The following is a 17191-nucleotide window of genomic DNA, read 5'->3' on the forward strand; positions in this document are numbered from 1 at the left end:
TCCTCCCGCCCTCACTCACACCTCCTCCCTCCTCCCTCACTCACACCTCCTCCCTCCTCCCTCACTCACACCTCCTCCCTCACTCACACCTCCTCCCTCACTCACTCACACCTCCTCCCCCCTCACTCACACCTCCTCCCTCACTCACACCTCCTCCCTCACTCACTCACATCCACCTCCTCCCTCACTCACACCTCCTCCCTCACTCACTCACATCCACCTCCTCCCTCCCTCACTCACACCTCCTCCCGCCCTCCCTCACTCACACCTCCTCACTCACACCCCACACCATTCAAAACACCCGCTCCCGCACTGCAACCCGGGAGCCCCGCCCGCCGCCGCCCGGGAGCCCCGCCCGCCGCCGCCCGGGAGCCCCGCCCGCCGCCGCCCGGGAGCCCCGCCCGCCGCCGCCCGGGAGCCCCGCCCGCCGCCGCCCGGGAGCCCCGCCCACATGTGCGCGATGACGTCGTCTCAGAGCCACGCCCCCGTTTACCTGTTTTTCGCGACAGGAAAATTAGGTGACCAGGACGGAATTCCCACTCACTATCCCAGAATTCGCACTCTTCATCACCGAATTCCCACTCATTTACCCGGAATTCCCGATCATTATCCTGGAATTCACACTCATTATCCCGGAATTCCCACTCATCCTGGAATTCCCACTCTCTATCCCAGGGATTCCACTCTTATCCCAGGGATTCCCACTCACTATCCTGGAAATCCCACTCATTATCCCGGAATTTCCACTCACTATCCCAGAATTCCCACTCATCCCAGAATTCACACTCATTATCCCGGGTTCCCCACGCACTATCGCGGAATATCCGCTCACTATCCCGGAATTCCCACTCACTAGCCCAGAATTGCCATTCACTCGCTCATTATCCCAGAATTCCCACTCATTATCCCGGAATTCCCAATCATTATTCCGGAATTCCCACTCATTATCCTGGAATTCCCACTCATCCTGGAATTCCCACTCTCTATCCCAGGGATTCCCATTCACAATCCCAGGGATTCCCACTCTTATCCCAGGAATTCACACTCTTATCCAAGAACGCCCACTCTTATCCCAGGAGTTCCCACTGACTATCCCAGGGATTCCCACTCTTATCCCAGGAATTCACACTCTTATCCAAGAACGCCCACTCTTATCCCAGGGATTTACACTCAGGGGTTAAATTCCCAGTGTAATAAGAATGGGAAACCCGAGGATAATGGGAATCCCTGGAATAAGGGTGGGTTATATCCCACCCCATGGCAATAATGCCCCATAATGGAAAGATTCAACAATCCAATTGTTTGTCTCCACATCCATTCCTCATATCAATCTGTGCAAAGCAGAGCTTCCCACCTTTACCATCTCCCAGTTTGAACTCACACCCCCTTCATCTTACTCCACAATCTAATTTCAAAAGATATTCCCAAATGGTCTTGTCCCTTCTTTAAACTCAGTCCTCAGCCTGTTCAAAAGAAGAATCACCCCTTTCTGTCAATCATCTTCATTACTTTGCAGACCTCAATCAATTCATCCCCCTCTTCAAGAGACCCAGACTCGCCTTGAGAACTTAGTACCTTTGTCCCAAGTATCATCCTTTCGAATCGTTGCTGGACTTACTCAGAGCTGATTGGGAGATTCCGGATCCACCTCTACCTTAAAATAGATTTCCATCATCAAGGCACCTACCTACCTGACTTAACATTAACTGACAGAGTGGAAAATAGAGCTATTAATCAGACCCACCCCAGTAGAATGAGGTCTGAAGATAGATGAGGAGAAGTTGCACAACATGACCAATAGCACTACACTACATTATAATGCTATAGAAACACTTGGGGGCACTTTAATGATAATTAAAAGACCTGCATCAAGTATTCACTGCCAACATTGACTATTGTGGAGAGACTGGACTCATTGGAGCAGAGTTTTGGGGGACATTTCATAGAGCTGTTCAGAGTCACAAAGGGTTTTGGGAGGCAGGAAAAACTGTTTCCAGTGACGAGGAATGCTAACCAGAGGACGTGGTTAAAATGAGAAAACGAATCAAAGGGGAGATACGGGGAAAATATTGCCACAGCGAGCCCCGATGATCTGGAACACGCTGCAGATTCAATAACTTTCAAAAGGGAATTGGATGAAGAGTTGAAAGGTAAAACATTTGCAGGGTTATGGGACTAATTGTATAGCGTCTTCAAAAGGCCAGCAGAAGAACAATGGGCCAAATGGCCTTCTATGATGTTACAAGATTCTCTTGGTGCAAAATGCCAACAATTGCCGTACAAATTTCCTTTGTCCATATTAGGTACATCACTTTAAGTGTTCGAACTATTCAATAGCTGAATGAAGCAGCGTGCAAGTCCATCAGGGAAGCAGTCAGCCCTTACCAATTGGTGCAGGCTACAAAAAGAGTTCTGAATCTTCAAACAGGCTACAGAAGCAATGGAAGAGTCACGTTAGCCCTGACCTAGTCATTAGCAGAACAGTTGCACAGACTGGTAGGCGACATTTTACAGGTGGACAGGAGGTATGCGGAGTCTCCGGATGACGGGCTTCTGAAAGAGCGTCAGAGACTGCAGCTAGAATTTGGGCTCCTGTCCACAGGTAAGGCGGAGGGACAGCTGAGGAGGGTGAAGGGGGCGGTGTATGAATACGGGGAAAAAGCCAGCAAGATGCTGGTGCAAAAGCTGAGGAAACAGGAGGCGGCGCGAGAGATTGGGCAGGACGGTAGCATTGTGGATAGCACAATTGCTTCACAGCTCCAGTGTCCCAGGTTCGATTCCGGCTTGGGTCACTGTCTGTGCGGAGTCGGCACGTTCTCCCCGTGTGCGCGTGGGTTTCCTCCGGGTGCTCCGGTTTCCTCCCACAGTCCAAAGATGTGCAGGTTAGGTGGATTGGCCATGCGAAATTGCCCTTAGTGTCCAAAATTGCCCTTAGTGTTGGGTGGGGTTACTGGGTTATGGGGATAGGGTGGAGGTGTGGACCTTGGGTAGGATGCTCTTTCCAAGAGCCGGTGCAGACTCGATGGGCCGAATGGCCTCCTTCTGCACTGTAAATTCTATGATAAATTCTATGGTAAATTCTATGATAAAGAATACAGGGGGGAAGGCGGTTCTGGATCCAGCGGGGGTGAACGATGTGTTTCGAGAGTTTTATAGTAAATTGTATAAATTGCAACCCCCCCCAGCCGGGGAGGAGGGTATGAAGCAATTTTTGGGGGGCTGGAGTTCCCGAGGATAGATGAGGAGTTGGTGGAGGATTTGAGAGCCCCTATTGGGCGTGAGGAGGTTATAGACGGGTTGGGGGCGATGCAATCGGGTAAAGCCCCAGGACCAGACGGATACCCGGTTGAGTTTTATAAAACGTTTTCTGGGCTGTTGGGCCGCTCCTGGTAAAGGTTTTTAATGAGTCACTGTCACTGGCGGGGAGGGTACAGACTGAAAATGACAGTCCTCCCTTCCAATCTTCATCCCCAAGGCATTTTTTAGGAAGATGAATGCGGCGATCTCGGGCTTTATATGGGCTGGGAAAGCCCCGAGGGAGAAGAAGGTCCTTCTGGAACGGGGGGGGCGGGGAGAGAGGCTTGGTCCTTCCTAACTTTTATTAATTACTACTGGGCGGCTAATATATCGATGGTTAGGAAGTGGGTAGTGGAGGAGAGGTCGGTGTCGGAGCGGGTAGAGGCGGCATCCTGTAAGGGCACGGGTTTGAAGGCTCTGTTAACAGCACCTCTGCCGTTCTCACCGACTCGGTACTCCATAAGCCCAGTGGTAGGGCAGCCCGGAGAGTGTGGGGACAATGGAGGCAGCATATGAGATTGGAGGGGGTGTCAGTGTGGTCACCGATCTGTGACATTAAGGACAGGGAATCTAATGTATGGTAGTTAGGGTTTAGGGCTGGGGAAGTTGGGTATGTTATTGTGGGGTTTTTGCGTGTGTAGGATTTCTCTGTTGTTTAAAATGTTAAAATTAAAAATGCCTCAATATAATATTTTCTGAAAAAAAAATGTTTTCAAACAAGTTCACTCCCCTTACAAATTTGCAGATGTGAAATTTCAGGCCAGAATTCCTGTGCTTTACTGGACAACAATACCACCCAGAACTGTCCTCAATCATCTGCACTTCAGCCCTGCGCAGAGTTGGTTGCTCTTGTCCAGGCTCTGCTGCTGCTGTTAACTTCAGAGTTCCATTAGCAGTAGAAAGATCATCCAAGGCTTCAATCATGAAGGCTCAACATCTTCCCCAAAACACTGCTTCTCCTTTCCAGACCTGCTGATTTTTATTGTAGCATGGTAGCATTGTGGTTAGCACAATTGCTTCACAGCTCCAGGGTCCCAAGTTCGATTCCCGGCTTGGGTCACTGTCTGTGCGGAGTCTGCACATTCTCCCCGTGTCTGCGTGGGTTTCCTCCGGGTGCTCCAGTTTCCTCCCACAGTCCAAAGATGTGCAGGTTAGGTGGATTGGCCATGATAAATTGCCCTTAGTGTCCAAAATTGCCCTTAGTGTTGGGTGGGGTGACTGGGTAATGGGGGTAGGTGGGGTGACTGGGTAATGGGGATAGGGTGGAGGTGTGGGCTTGGGTACGGTGATCTTTCCAAGAGCCAGTGCAGACTTAATGGGCCGAATGGTCTTCTGCACTGTAAATTCTATGTATGTGGACATCGCTGGCTGGGCCAGCATTTATTACTCATCCCTGAGAACATAGGAGAATCAACCACATTTCTGTGGATCTGGAGTCACGTGTAGGTAGGTGATAGATTTCCTTCCCTGAAGGACATTTAATCAACCAGATGGGTTTTTACCACAATCGACAATGGCCATCATTAGACTTTTAGTTCCAGGTATTTAATTTAATTTATTCTCCGTGTTCGGATTCAAACTCGGATCACCCGAGCATTACCCTGGACCTCCGGAAGAAGTAAAATCACCACAGTCCCAGGTGACCAGAGGCTGCTTTCCCCTTTGAAGGGGAGAGGTGACTGGTGGTGACTTAACTGAGGGTCACCACACCTCAGGCGAGGGGCAAGATTGAGAATAACCTCAGCTGGTACAGGAATTGAACCCGTGATGTTGGCCTTGCTCTGCGTCACGAACCAGCTGTCCAGCCAATTGAGCTACACTGGCCCTGTAGTATAATCTCTGGATTACTAGTCCAGTGACAATAGCACTATGCCACTGCCTCCCCCTTGTTCTCATCCAGCACATCTCCTGGGAAAATGCAAGGTTCTATTTAAAAAGGAGTTGGATGAAGACACTGGCTAGGTCTGTTGGCCATCCCGGGTGAACAGCTTGAACACTCCATGCCTGCCTTCACAAACGGTTTCTTGGTTGGGATACTGAAAAGCAGTCCATGGCTGTGGAACAAGACATCAGCGCCAAAAGAAAATGTCCAAAAACTTAATGCTGCATAAATGAATTCAGCTGCAAATCGTACAAGAACAATACAGCTCCCACCACAAGGACACCTTACAACATTTCTCTGTACGAGCAAGTGGAACGGATCTTCCGACACGCCAAATGTCGCCACCTCCGGACTCAGAGCCAACCTGCGCCCAGAATTTCGGACATTGTGATATGCATAAGCAATCTTGTATATAATAATGTACATGACCTCCGACCAGCAGGTGGCAGTGTAAACCTACCATGTGACTCTGTGCCTCGGGGAGTCGGGAGTAAGTCGTGTTGGTGGATAGATGTATTTTGCAGTAGCTCAATAATCATTAGTTAGTGTTAGTAGTTTGTAATATGTTTATTCAGTTATCTTTACCACACATTTGTTTTATAATAAATTATTTTAATTAGTCAATAACTAGATGTTCTGTAGTGCATCATTCCTATCGGCCAGTGCACAAGTACATGACAGACATTACATCCCAAAACCCCCTCAACCTCGGAAAAGCCCAAAATATATGCAGGTGGTGCACTGCCACCACCCCCCCCCCCCCCCCCACCCCCGTCCCTCTTGCCCCCACCCCCAAACAACACCCACACCTAGCCTCCACTCTCGAAAAGAACCGGCTCATCCTTGAGACCGGCATGTGGGCTCTGTGCACCATCTTGAACTGGATGAGGCTTAACCTCGCCGACGACGAGGAAACAGGGCTTCCCTCCAAACCCCGGCCCCTAACTCTACCCCTAACTCTCCCTTCCACTTGTGTCCGACCTCCTCCACAGGAGCCCTCCCTCTCCACCAGCTCTCCATATATATCGCCACTCTCCCCTCCCCAATGTCATCCTCGGACAACAGCTTGTCTTGCGGCACTGGAGGTGGCAGCTCCGGAAGGGGCGGCACCTCTTCTCTAGCAGTCCCTCACCTGCAGGTACCTGAACCTGTTTCCCTCAAGCAACTGATACACCTCCTCTAGCTCCTCCAGCCCTGCAAACTTTCCTCTCACAAACAAATTCCTGAAGTACTCTATCCCCACCTACCACCACCTCGGAACCTTGTGTCCAACCCCACCGGCACAAACCAATGGTAGTCACATATCGGTGCTCACAGCGACATGCCTCCCAGTCCGAAGTGTTGCCTACACTGGTTCCAAACTCTCAACACTGATACCACCACCGGGCTCCCCGAGTACTGGACCGGCGAGAGCGGCAGTGGCACTAACAACAGTGACCACAAACTGGTTCCCCTACACAACGCCACCTACTCTATCAGAGAATGTTTTGACCCATCGACCTCTGGGCCCAGCACGCTTCCGCTGCGCCACTCTGCTCGCTGTGCAATGCCATCTACACAACGACACCTCCTCCAACACACATTTCCTAACCATTGTGATGTTTGCTGCCCCGGAGTAATTCAACTGGTTCGGCAAAGCCCCCCCCCAGGGTAGAGGCTGACGTCAATGACTAGGGGGCACAGGTTTAAGGTGCGAGGGGCAAGGTTTAGAGGAGATGCACGAGGCAAGTTTTTTTATACAGAGGGTAGTAGGTGCCTGGAACCCGCTGCCGGAGGAGGTGGTGGAAGCAGGGACGATAGTGACATTTAAGGGGCATCTTGACAAATACATGAATAGGATGGGAATAGAGGGATACGGACCCAGGAAGTGTCGAAGATTGTAGTTTAGTCGGGCAGCATGGTCGGTGTGGGCTTGGAGGGCCGAAGAGCCTGTTCCTGTGTTGTACTTTTCTTTGTTCTTTGTTGTTCTCTATCGCCAGTGCAAAAAGCAGCGGGGAGAGTGTGCATCCCTGCCTCGTCTCCCAGTGTCGCACAATGTACTCCAAACTAATCCTATTCGTCCAGACACTAGCTTTCAGTGCTGTATAAAACAGCCAAACCCAGACCGATCCAACACCTCCGACAGTATGCCCGCTCAAACGCCTTCTCCGCGACCATTGCCACCACTTCCTGCCCCTCCGAGGGCATCATAATGTTCAGCAGCCTGCGTACATTCACCAACAGCTGTCGCTTCTTCACGAAGCCCCGTCTGGTCTCATCCCATCACCCCCGGCACACAATCCTCTATTTGCGACGCCAACACCTTTGCATCCACATTTAACAGCGAAATTAGACGGTACAACCCACACTGCTCCGAGTCTTTCTCCTTCTTCAAAATCAGTGATATGGACGCCTGTGACAATGTGGGGGTTGGATTCGATTCATTCTACATCCCAACAAGCAGAGACCCCAGCTCCCACCCAAACTTCTTAGAAAGCTCCGCTGGAAACCTGCTGCCTTCCCCGCCTCCACCGAACCCAGACAGTCCATCACCACTCACAGCACAATCGGGGCCCCAATCCCTGCACTTCCTCCTCCTCCACTCTTGGGAACTCCAGCCCGTCCAAGAACCGCCTCATACCCTCCACCCCGGTCAGAGGCTCCGATTCATACAGCCTCCAATGGAAGGTCTCAAATGCCCCATTCACCCCCTCTGGCTCCGTCACCACTTTGCCTCTCTCATCCCTCACCCTTAAAATCTCTCTCGCCGCCCACCTGCCGACTCATCCGATGTGCCAACATCCTACTCACCTTTTCCCCGTACTCATAAACCGCCCCTCTGGCCCTCCGCAGCGGCCCTACCACCTTTCCCCTGGACACCAGCCCAAGCTTAATCTGGAGCCTCTGTCTCTCCGTTAGCAATGCCTCCTCCGGCACCACCGAATATCTCTGGTCCACCCTCAGCCTCTCCTCCCGTTCTACTCTCTCCCTATGTCCCTGAATCAAAATAAATTCCTTACCTACTACCGTCTTCAGCGCCTCCCACATCGTGGAGGCCGTGACCTCCCCGGTATTATTCAGCTCCACATAATTCCGGACGGTCGCCCTCACCCTCCCACAATCCCCCTTGTCGTCCAGCAACCCCACATCCAACCCCCACTGCGGTCACTGAGCCTCCCCGTTCCACTCGCAAATCCACCCAGTGCTGCGCATGGTCAGAAACCACGATTGCCGAATACTACAAACCAACCACTCCCTCCAAAAAGTAGGAAAACTCCTTCGTCCTCGAACTCGCAAACCGTCACGGGTCCGCCCCTCTCACGCGGTCCATGAACTCCTTCAACTCTCTCGCTGTCGCTGAAACCCTCAGGAACCTCGGGCACGACCGGACTAACCGAGGATTCCGAACAGTATTGAAATCTCTTCCCATGACTTCTGGTGGCAGCCATGGTGTGAGTGGTCGCACACAGGGCAGCTCCTGCTCAAAGGCGTAGAACCGAGCCCTTTTTCCGTAAACGGGAGAAATTGACGGGAAAGTGTAGCTGAGGTGTGGAGGAGAAGTTCCCTCCGGGTGGGGCATGTCTGCTGGTTACCAAACCCGGCAGAAGAAGGTGAAAGACCTGGCCAAGGACTTGTAAGAGACCTGTGGCCCAGCAGTGACTGAACAGATGGCGGATGGGGAGGGGTCAGAGCAGGTTGGAAGGCCCCAGATGGAAAAGTTGATGGCCTTCATCAGTGTAGGATTCCGCCAACAAAGAAAGGAGATGCAGGAGGACCAATCAAAGGCCATCAAAGGGGCTGTGGCACCTCTGAAGGGCTCAATGGAGAGGGTCGAGAAGTGTTTGGAGGCTCAGTGGTCGCAGATCCAGGAGATGGAGAGGGTGTCAGCCCACAGTGATCGGGTGGTGGCTTTGGAGGAGGAGGTGGGGGCTTTTGCAAGACGCTGAGCGCAGGAGAACAGGTGGGGAAGGCAGAACCTGCGCAGTATTGGCCTGCCTGAAGGCGTGGAAGGCACGAATGTCACGAGATACGTTTCGAGGATGCTGGCAGGGCTCGTGGCAGAGGGGCTGTTGGACAAGGCTCCAGAAGGAGATAGAGCGCACAGGTCTCAGAGGCAGAAGCCAAGAGCTGGGTGCCGCTTCGGGCAGTGATCGTAAGACTTCACAAGTTTGTGGAAAAGGAAAGGATCCTGCGCTGGGCCAGGGAGAAACGGAAGTGTGAACGGAAGGGGAACAAGGTCCGAATATACTAGACCAGGTTAGGCTGAGGAAGGAATGGGTGGATCAGGTATTCCACTCGGGGTTTGACTCAAAGTCGCGGGGGGGGGGGGGGGGGGGGCGAGCGGGGTGTTGAAAGGGACATCAGTGGTAGTGGTGAATGTATCCGCACTGAATTGGGATGATGTACGGTTTGTTGGCACAATTCCAGACTTGGCCACACACCAGTTGGTTAAGGGAGGAGACAACTGTGTGTTGGAGCAGAGGGTGGACAGGTCGAGCCCCAGGTCAATGGGATGGCTGCGGATGGCAAGGAGGTGGGAGGGTTTATGGAAAGGATGGGCATGGTGGATCCATGGCGATTAAGAACCCGGGGGGGGGGGGGGGGGAGTATTCCTTCTTCTCCCATGTATATGAGGTATACTCCATAATTGACGACTTTTTTGTGGTGAGCCGTGAGGTGTTGGTGGGAGTGGTGGGGGCAGAGTACGCGGGGATGGTAATCTCAGACCATGTGCCGCACTGGCTGGAGGTTCGACTTAGATGGCACAGGCCGGGATGGAGGTTAGATTCGGGGTTGTTAGCAGACAGAGGGTTCTGTGAGAAGCTGCAGTGGGTGATTAAGGATTATGTGGAGTTGAACCAAAATGGGGAGGTGTCGGCAGCCATATTCTGGGAGGGATTGAAGGTGACGGTTCGGGGGAGATTATATCATTCAAGGCGCATGAAGATAGGAAAAGGAGTACGGACGAGTATTGGGCGAGATGGCCAAGGTGGACAGGGAGTATTCAAGTGTGCCCACTGCGGATGGATCAGCGAGAAGGAAAAAGCTACAGGGACAGTTCGACAGGTTGACGGCGGGGAGGGCGGTGGAGCAGCTGCGGAGGGGGGTGCTGTGAGTATGGAGAGAAGGCGAGCCATATGTTGGCACAGTTACGGAGGCAGGCTGCATCCAGGGAAATTTGAGGGTGGACAGGGAAAGGGGAGGTAGCGTCGGAGCCTGGGAAGATAAAGGAAGCGTTTAGGGAATATTACGAGGAACTGTACAGGGCGGATCCGGGGGGGGGTGAAGAGGGGGATATGGGACGGTTCGTAGGTGGGCTGGAGATCCCATGGCTGGAGGAAGAGGCAGGCGCTAGAGGAACCTTTAGGGCTGAGGGAGGTAATGGAAAGTATAAGAGGGGTGAAGTGGGGGAAAGCCCCGGGGCCGGATGGTTACCCGGCAGAACCTTATAAGGAGTTTGCGGTGGAATTGGCAACATATCTGCTGGGAGCATTCAGCGAGACGCTGGAGAAGGGGGTGCTGCCGGAGACAATGACACAGGCGAGGATTACACTTATACTGAAGGGGGAAGGATCCGTTAGAATTTGGGTCATACAGGCCCATGTCACTGTTGAATACAGATGTGAAAGTGCTGGCTTGGTTAGTGGCGGGGAGGATGGAAAGTGCATGTCCCACGGGTGGTTGTGGAGGACAAACAGGTTTCGTAAAGAGCAGGCAACCAGAGTAATATAAGGCGATTGATGAACGTGCTCATGACCCTGTCGAGAGGACAGGGACCAGAGATGGCGATGTCCATGGACGCGGAGAACCATTCGACCGGGTGGAATGGCACGACCTGTTTGAGGTCCTGGGAAGGTTCGGACCAATGTTTGTGGCACGGGAGGGAGAGGGGGCAGAATGGGTTAGGATGGAGGAAGAGTGCTGTAGGGGGTCCCGCCTGAGGGCCATGGTGACGGCAGCGTTACCACTGGCAGCGAGGAGGCTCACAGTGAGCCCGGTGGTACAGTCCACACTTCGGGTGTGGAACCAGTTGAGGCGTTTCAGGAGAGGAGATGTCGGTGTTAACGCTGCTATGTGAGAACCACGGGTTTGAGCAAGGGGGGGGTCAGGCGGCATGACGGTAGAGAGGTGAGGCTGGTGAGGGCGATGCATTTGTATCTGGAAGTCAGGTTTGTAAGCACAGAGGAGTTGAGGGAGAGGGTAGAGCTCCCGAAGGGAAGTGAATTTAGGTATTTACAAGTAAGGGACTTTGCACGGAAGTTGTGGAAAGGGTTTCCCAGGCTGCCAAATTATACACTACTGCAACAGTTGCAGCTTCTGGATGTGGAAGGGGAGGGGAGAGATTGAGGAATGTGGTGTGAGGCGTTACGCCGGGTAAACTCAGCCTCCTCATGTGTGAGGATGAGCCTGATACAGTTTAAGATGATACACAGGGTGCATGTGACTCGGGCGAGGAGGAGTGGGGTCTTTCAGGGGGTAGCAGACGAGTGTGAGAAGTGTGGATGAGGACCAGTGAACCACACGCACATGTTCTGGGGTGTGAGAAGCTGGAGAGATATTGGGCGGGGGTGTGGGGGAGGGGTTTGATCTGGGCCCTATGGTGGCGATCTTCGGGACATTGGAGAAGCCGGGGTTGATGGAGGGGAGGAAGGCCGATGTTGTGGCCTTCACCTCTGATTGCCTGCCGAACAGTTTTATTGGAATGGTGGTTGGCAACACGCCGGGAGTGGCAGCCTGGCTTGGGGCACCTGTATGAACTCCTTCATTTGGAGAAAATTAAGTATGAACTGAGGGGGTCGGTGAAGGGTTTCGAGACAAGGTGGGGACTGTGCGTGGCCATGTTCGAGGAGCTGTTCGTCACGGGTGGGGGGTGAAAATGGGGAGAGAACCTGTACAGACTGAAAAACAGAGTTGGGGAGCATGTTCCCCAGGTGATTTATGTTTGGGAACTGTTTGAAATAAAATACATTTTTTAAAATCGAAATCAGCTCCGCATAATCAGCCGGTCGGAATCTTCCCAAAACCCATCTCAAAAAATCCACGTCATCCCAGTTTGGGGCATAAACATTCACTAGGACCACAGGCGACCCCTCCAACTTCACAAACCTGATTCCCCGGGTCAGCTCTGATACTGCTGACCTCAAAAGGCCACCCTTTTGTTTTAAAAATAAATACATTTAGAGCACCCAATTCATTTTTTCCAAGTAAGGGACAATTCAGCGTGGCCAATCCACCTACCCTGCACATCTTTGGGTTGTGGGGGTGAGACCCACGCAAACACGGGGAGAATGTGCAAACTCCACACGGACAGTCACCCAGGGCCGGGATCGAACCTGGGACCTCGGCGCCGTGAGGCAGCAGTGCTAATCACTGCGCCACCGTGCTGCCTCGGCCACCCTCTTGTTGACCAGCATCGCCACTCCCCTCGTCTTCATATCCAACCCGAGTGGAACACCTGCCCCAACCACCGCCACCTCAGCTGCATCTGATCCCCCAGCTTCAGGTGTGACTCCTGAAGAAACACTATGTCCGCCTTCAAACCAAGTGTGCAAACACTCGCAACCGTTTAACCAGCCCGCTCGGCCCCCGCACATTCCACGTAATCAACCGGGTCGGGGGGGCGCCCCGCCCCTGCCCCCCTTCCTTGCCAGTCAGCCATATTGCTTCTTTACCCAGCATGCCCCACACTCCTCCAGGCCCTCCCCAAGATGTCCGCTGCCATCCCTCCTTAACCAACTACACCACACAAGTATTTTCCACATCAGCATTCCTCCCACTTCTCCCCCTCCATAACCAAACAGAAAAGCAACCCATCCCACGCCCTCCTCCTGTCGACCCCCTACTTCACTCCCGTTAACTAGCTAACCAGCTAGCATAGTGACCAGAGCCTGGGGCCTCCATTGACCCGCTCTCCTCCCCCCACACACCCCAGCATAAAAGCTCACACTCCGCTCCCATTCTCATTAAATTCACCAATTCACCCATCCTGTAAACCCACACTGAGCATCAGTTCCGAGTTCTCAAACTCCTCCCAGTCCATGGTCTCTCAAACACCCTCGCCTCCTCCGGTGTATCAAAACTCCCAATTCTAATGCGTGACCCACAGACAAGCAGGATACTGCACCCCAAACATCACCCTTCCTTGTAGAGGGCAGCCTCGATCCAGTTGTGGGCAGCCCGCCGCTTGGCCAACTCCACACCCGGGGTCCTAGTATATTCTCAGCTCGCTCCCCTCCCAGGTGCTCTGCTTTGTCTGCCTCGCCCATCTCATGATTCAAATGGAGAAAACAATGCAGCCTCACCACTATCGCCCTCGGTGACTCCCCGGCATTCAGCCTCCTCCTCAGCGCCCTCTATGCTCGATCCACCTCGTGGGGACAGTCAAAGACCCCCTCACCCAATAAGCCTCTGTATATTTGGGACGTATTTAGCAGTCTGCACTCCTTCGACCCCCTCAGACATCCCCACAAAATCCGTAGATTCTGCCTCCTGGAGCGATTCTCAAGGTCCTCCAACTTCTCCCTCAACCTCTTTTGGCTATTCCGCCACCTGCACCACGTCCGTCTCCAGCGAGGAGAGCCAGTCCTCATGCTCCCCCATCGACTCCTCCACCTTCTGGAGTGCCAGCCTCTGCACTTCCAGCCTCTGCTCCACTCGGTCTATCGATAGCCGCCCTATGCTGCTCCACCAGGTTAGCCAGGTCCTCTGAGGCTTCATCCTCTGCTGCTGGAACTTGTTCAGAAGGTTCACTAGCTGCTCTGTTGACCACAGGGCGGCCAACGATTCCCCAGCGCTTTCTGCCATCTTTTTCTGCGTCGCACCTCGACTATTCTCGAGATCAAGCTGCTGCCTCTTATTTGTTACACTCCTCGTTTGGTAAGCCATAATCCAGCCCCACCACAGGAGTATTGCAATCCTTCAGTGCTTATGCACCATTCGGCAGCAAAACACCCCTCAAATCGGGTGGGGAAGGACGAGAAAATTCCACCTTATGCGGAAGCCACCAAACGCGCGACCACTCACTCCATGGCCGCCACCGGATGTCCCCTGTAATGCATTTTTAGAGACTAACTTTAATTTATACTGCTCATTATGCTCTCAGTTACCATCTCAGTGGGCGGCACGGTAACACAGTGGTTAGCACTGTGGCTTCACAGGGCCAGGGTCCCAGTTCGAATCCCGGCTTGGGCCACTGTCGGTGCGCAGTCTGCACGTTCTCCCAGTGCCTGCGTGGGTTTCCTCCCACAGCCCAAAGACGTGCAGGTTAGGTGGATTGAACATTCTAAATTCTCCCTCTGTACCCGAACAGGTGCTGAAATGTGGCGACGAGGGGATTTTCACATTAACTTCATTGCAGTGTTATGTAAGCCCACTTGCGACAATAAAGATTATTATTAAACTGAGGCCGCATCGGTCCTCTAATGTGGTAATAAAGGATCTCCCGGCAGAGATGAGTTCCACTCAGTATTCTGGGACAATATCTCAATAAACACAATTGGTTATCTGGTCATTATCACACTGTTGTTTGTGGAGTTAGCTGTCAGCAAACTGGTTCAACTGTTTCCTACATTGCAATACCGCCTGCCCTTCAGAAGTATTTTGTCAGTTGTTAAGTGCTGTCCCTCACAGTGGCGGATTTGCAGTGAACGTGTGACCCTGTTTTGATTTCAAATTTTGGTATCTGAAGATTTTTTCCCCGCTCCCCTCACACGGGACGAGGTTAGAATTCATCTTTATTTATCTTTTTCTTTACAGGCAGTACACAGAATACAAAATATATTGTGTCTTTCGGAAATCGCAAATGACATTCATTCCCCCCCGCCCCGCCATCACCACCCCCACCACCTCCCCGTTCTAACTTCCAATGCTTGGAAACCGGTGTTGATTCTATAATTAAAGGGAGAGTAACCAATGTTTCGAGGCGTACCTTGGGAGTGAGGCAGTGCAACAGGTGACATGTAAACACTGGGGTGCAGCTGCAACCTGCTGAGAAACAGCACAAAACAAGCTCCAATCAGATATTGCACTAGAAAAGGGGACACAGCTTCCGTCCTTCAACATATCAGAGGTTTGTAAAACAAGTGCGTAGCGGCAGAAAACAGTGAAAATAAAATTTTAAACATAAAATATATATAATATATAAATTCAGTGGTACCAAAAATACAATTAATAACATAAAGACAATACTGTGAAAACGAAAAAAACACAACACAAAATATGCATCACATGCCACAGATGCGAGGAGTTAAATGAGTTCCTGGTGTTGGATGTTGGGCACATTTGCTCCAGTCAGATTCTTGTACAGAAAAACAAATCACAGAAAGAAAACAAAAGGCTGACTTGGAATATCTCTGGAGGGATGGGGCATGGATTCTTTTCCCCTCCCGTGGGGTTTGCTGCTGCGTCGATCCTTCACGAGCTATAGTTGACCTGGTAATACAGGGTTTTATGCCTCCAGATGGAGTAGGAGTTGTCGAATTTGAGCAGATAGACTCCCTGTCCTGGGTACTTGTGACTGCCGGACTGCACTTCCAAGTGACTGTCCTTTCGGTACACAGGTAGGATCTCCTCCAGATCAGATCGGCTGAAATCTTTAGTTCCCCTCTCAATGTCTCCCTCGACTGGGGGCGCTGGGGAGAAATGAATGAGGTTATTAATAGCAGCACAAGAGGGAGAGACAGTTGAACAATGATGGGGCCAGAGGGAGCTGATTTAGCAAAGGTGAATGCAGAGGCAGAGGGCGATACACCAGGGCCCTGATTTATAGCTGGAGGATCACACTGATGTCATTGGAACAAAGCCAGTACCGTACCGCTAAACCAGGCTGAGAACCTCTGCCCGAAGATACCAAATAAATGGGGCGCGGCAGATACCACGGCACAAATTCCAAAGCACTGCACAGCAGAGGTGCCGGGACGAGGGAGCGCCGCGCCGGCAGAGGGACCGGGCTGGGGGGGCGCCGGGCCGGCTGAGGGGGTGAGCCAAGGGAGCACAGGGCCGAGGGAGTGCCGTGCCGGCAGAGGGGGAGGTCTGAGCGGGCGCAGCGCCAGCCGAGGGAGCACAGGGCCGAGGGACTGCCGCGCCGGCAGAGGGGGAGGTCTGAGCGGGCGCAGCGCCAGCCAAGGGGGCACAGGGCCGAGGGAGTGCCGTGCCGGCAGAGGGGGAGGTCTGAGCGGGCGCAGCGCCAGCCGAGGGAGCACAGGGCCGAGGGACTGCCGCGCCGGCAGAGGGGGAGGTCTGAGCGGGCGCAGCGCCAGCCAAGGGGGCACAGGGCCGAGGGAGTGCCGTGCCGGCAGAGGGGGAGGTCTGAGCGGGCGCAGCGCCAGCCGAGGGAGCACAGGGCCGAGGGACTGCCGCGCCGGCAGAGGGGGAGGTCTGAGCGGGCGCAGCGCCAGCCAAGGGGGCACAGGGCCGAGGGAGTGCCGTGCCGGCAGAGGGGGAGGTCTGAGCGGGCGCAGCGCCAGCCGAGGGAGCACAGGGCCGAGGGACTGCCGCGCCGGCAGAGGGGGAGGTCTGAGCGGGCGCAGCGCCAGCCGAGGGGGCACAGGGCCGAGGGGACGGGCCGAGGAGGGTCAGACTGAGGGAGCGCAGCACCAACAGAAATTAGGGATAGTATTATATTGAAAGATGAGGCATACAAATTAGCAAGAAAAAGCAATAGACCTGAGGATTGGGAACAGTTTAAAATTCAGCAGAGGCAGACCAAGGGATTGATTAGGAAGGGGGGAACGATCCCGGCTCTGGGTCACTGTCCGTGTGGAGTTTGCACATTCTCCCCGTGTCTGCGTGGGTCTCACTCCCACAACCCGAAGTTGTGCGGTTTAGGTACACACCAAATTGTTCTTTAATTGGAATTTATTTTTTAAAAGTGGAAAATACAATTTAAAAAAAAAAAAAATTTAGAGTACCCAATTCATTTTTTCCAATTAAGGGGCAATTTAGTGTGGCCAATCCACCTGTCCCGCACATCTTTGGGTTGTGGGGGCGAAACCCACGCAGACACGGGGAGAATGTGCAAACTCCGCACGGACA

The 17191-nt window shown here is 52.9% G+C and overlaps 1 protein-coding gene across 2 annotated transcripts in view; it reads right to left on the bottom strand.

The window, feature by feature from the left end:
* Positions 1-15272: 15272 nt before the first annotated feature.
* tmed8 (transmembrane p24 trafficking protein 8) overlaps positions 15273-17191 on the bottom strand; it is a 31824-nt gene continuing 29905 nt past the window's right edge. For both annotated transcript variants that reach the window (XM_072494361.1, XM_072494354.1), the window contains exon 6: positions 15273-15789. In XM_072494361.1, the coding sequence (XP_072350462.1) occupies positions 15572-15789 (218 nt within the window). In that variant the 3' untranslated portion in view covers positions 15273-15571. The remainder of the gene's footprint in view (positions 15790-17191) is intronic.

The sequence above is a fragment of the Scyliorhinus torazame genome, chromosome 2, assembly GCF_047496885.1.
Source record: "Scyliorhinus torazame isolate Kashiwa2021f chromosome 2, sScyTor2.1, whole genome shotgun sequence".
In the NCBI taxonomy this organism is placed as follows: domain Eukaryota; kingdom Metazoa; phylum Chordata; class Chondrichthyes; order Carcharhiniformes; family Scyliorhinidae; genus Scyliorhinus; species Scyliorhinus torazame.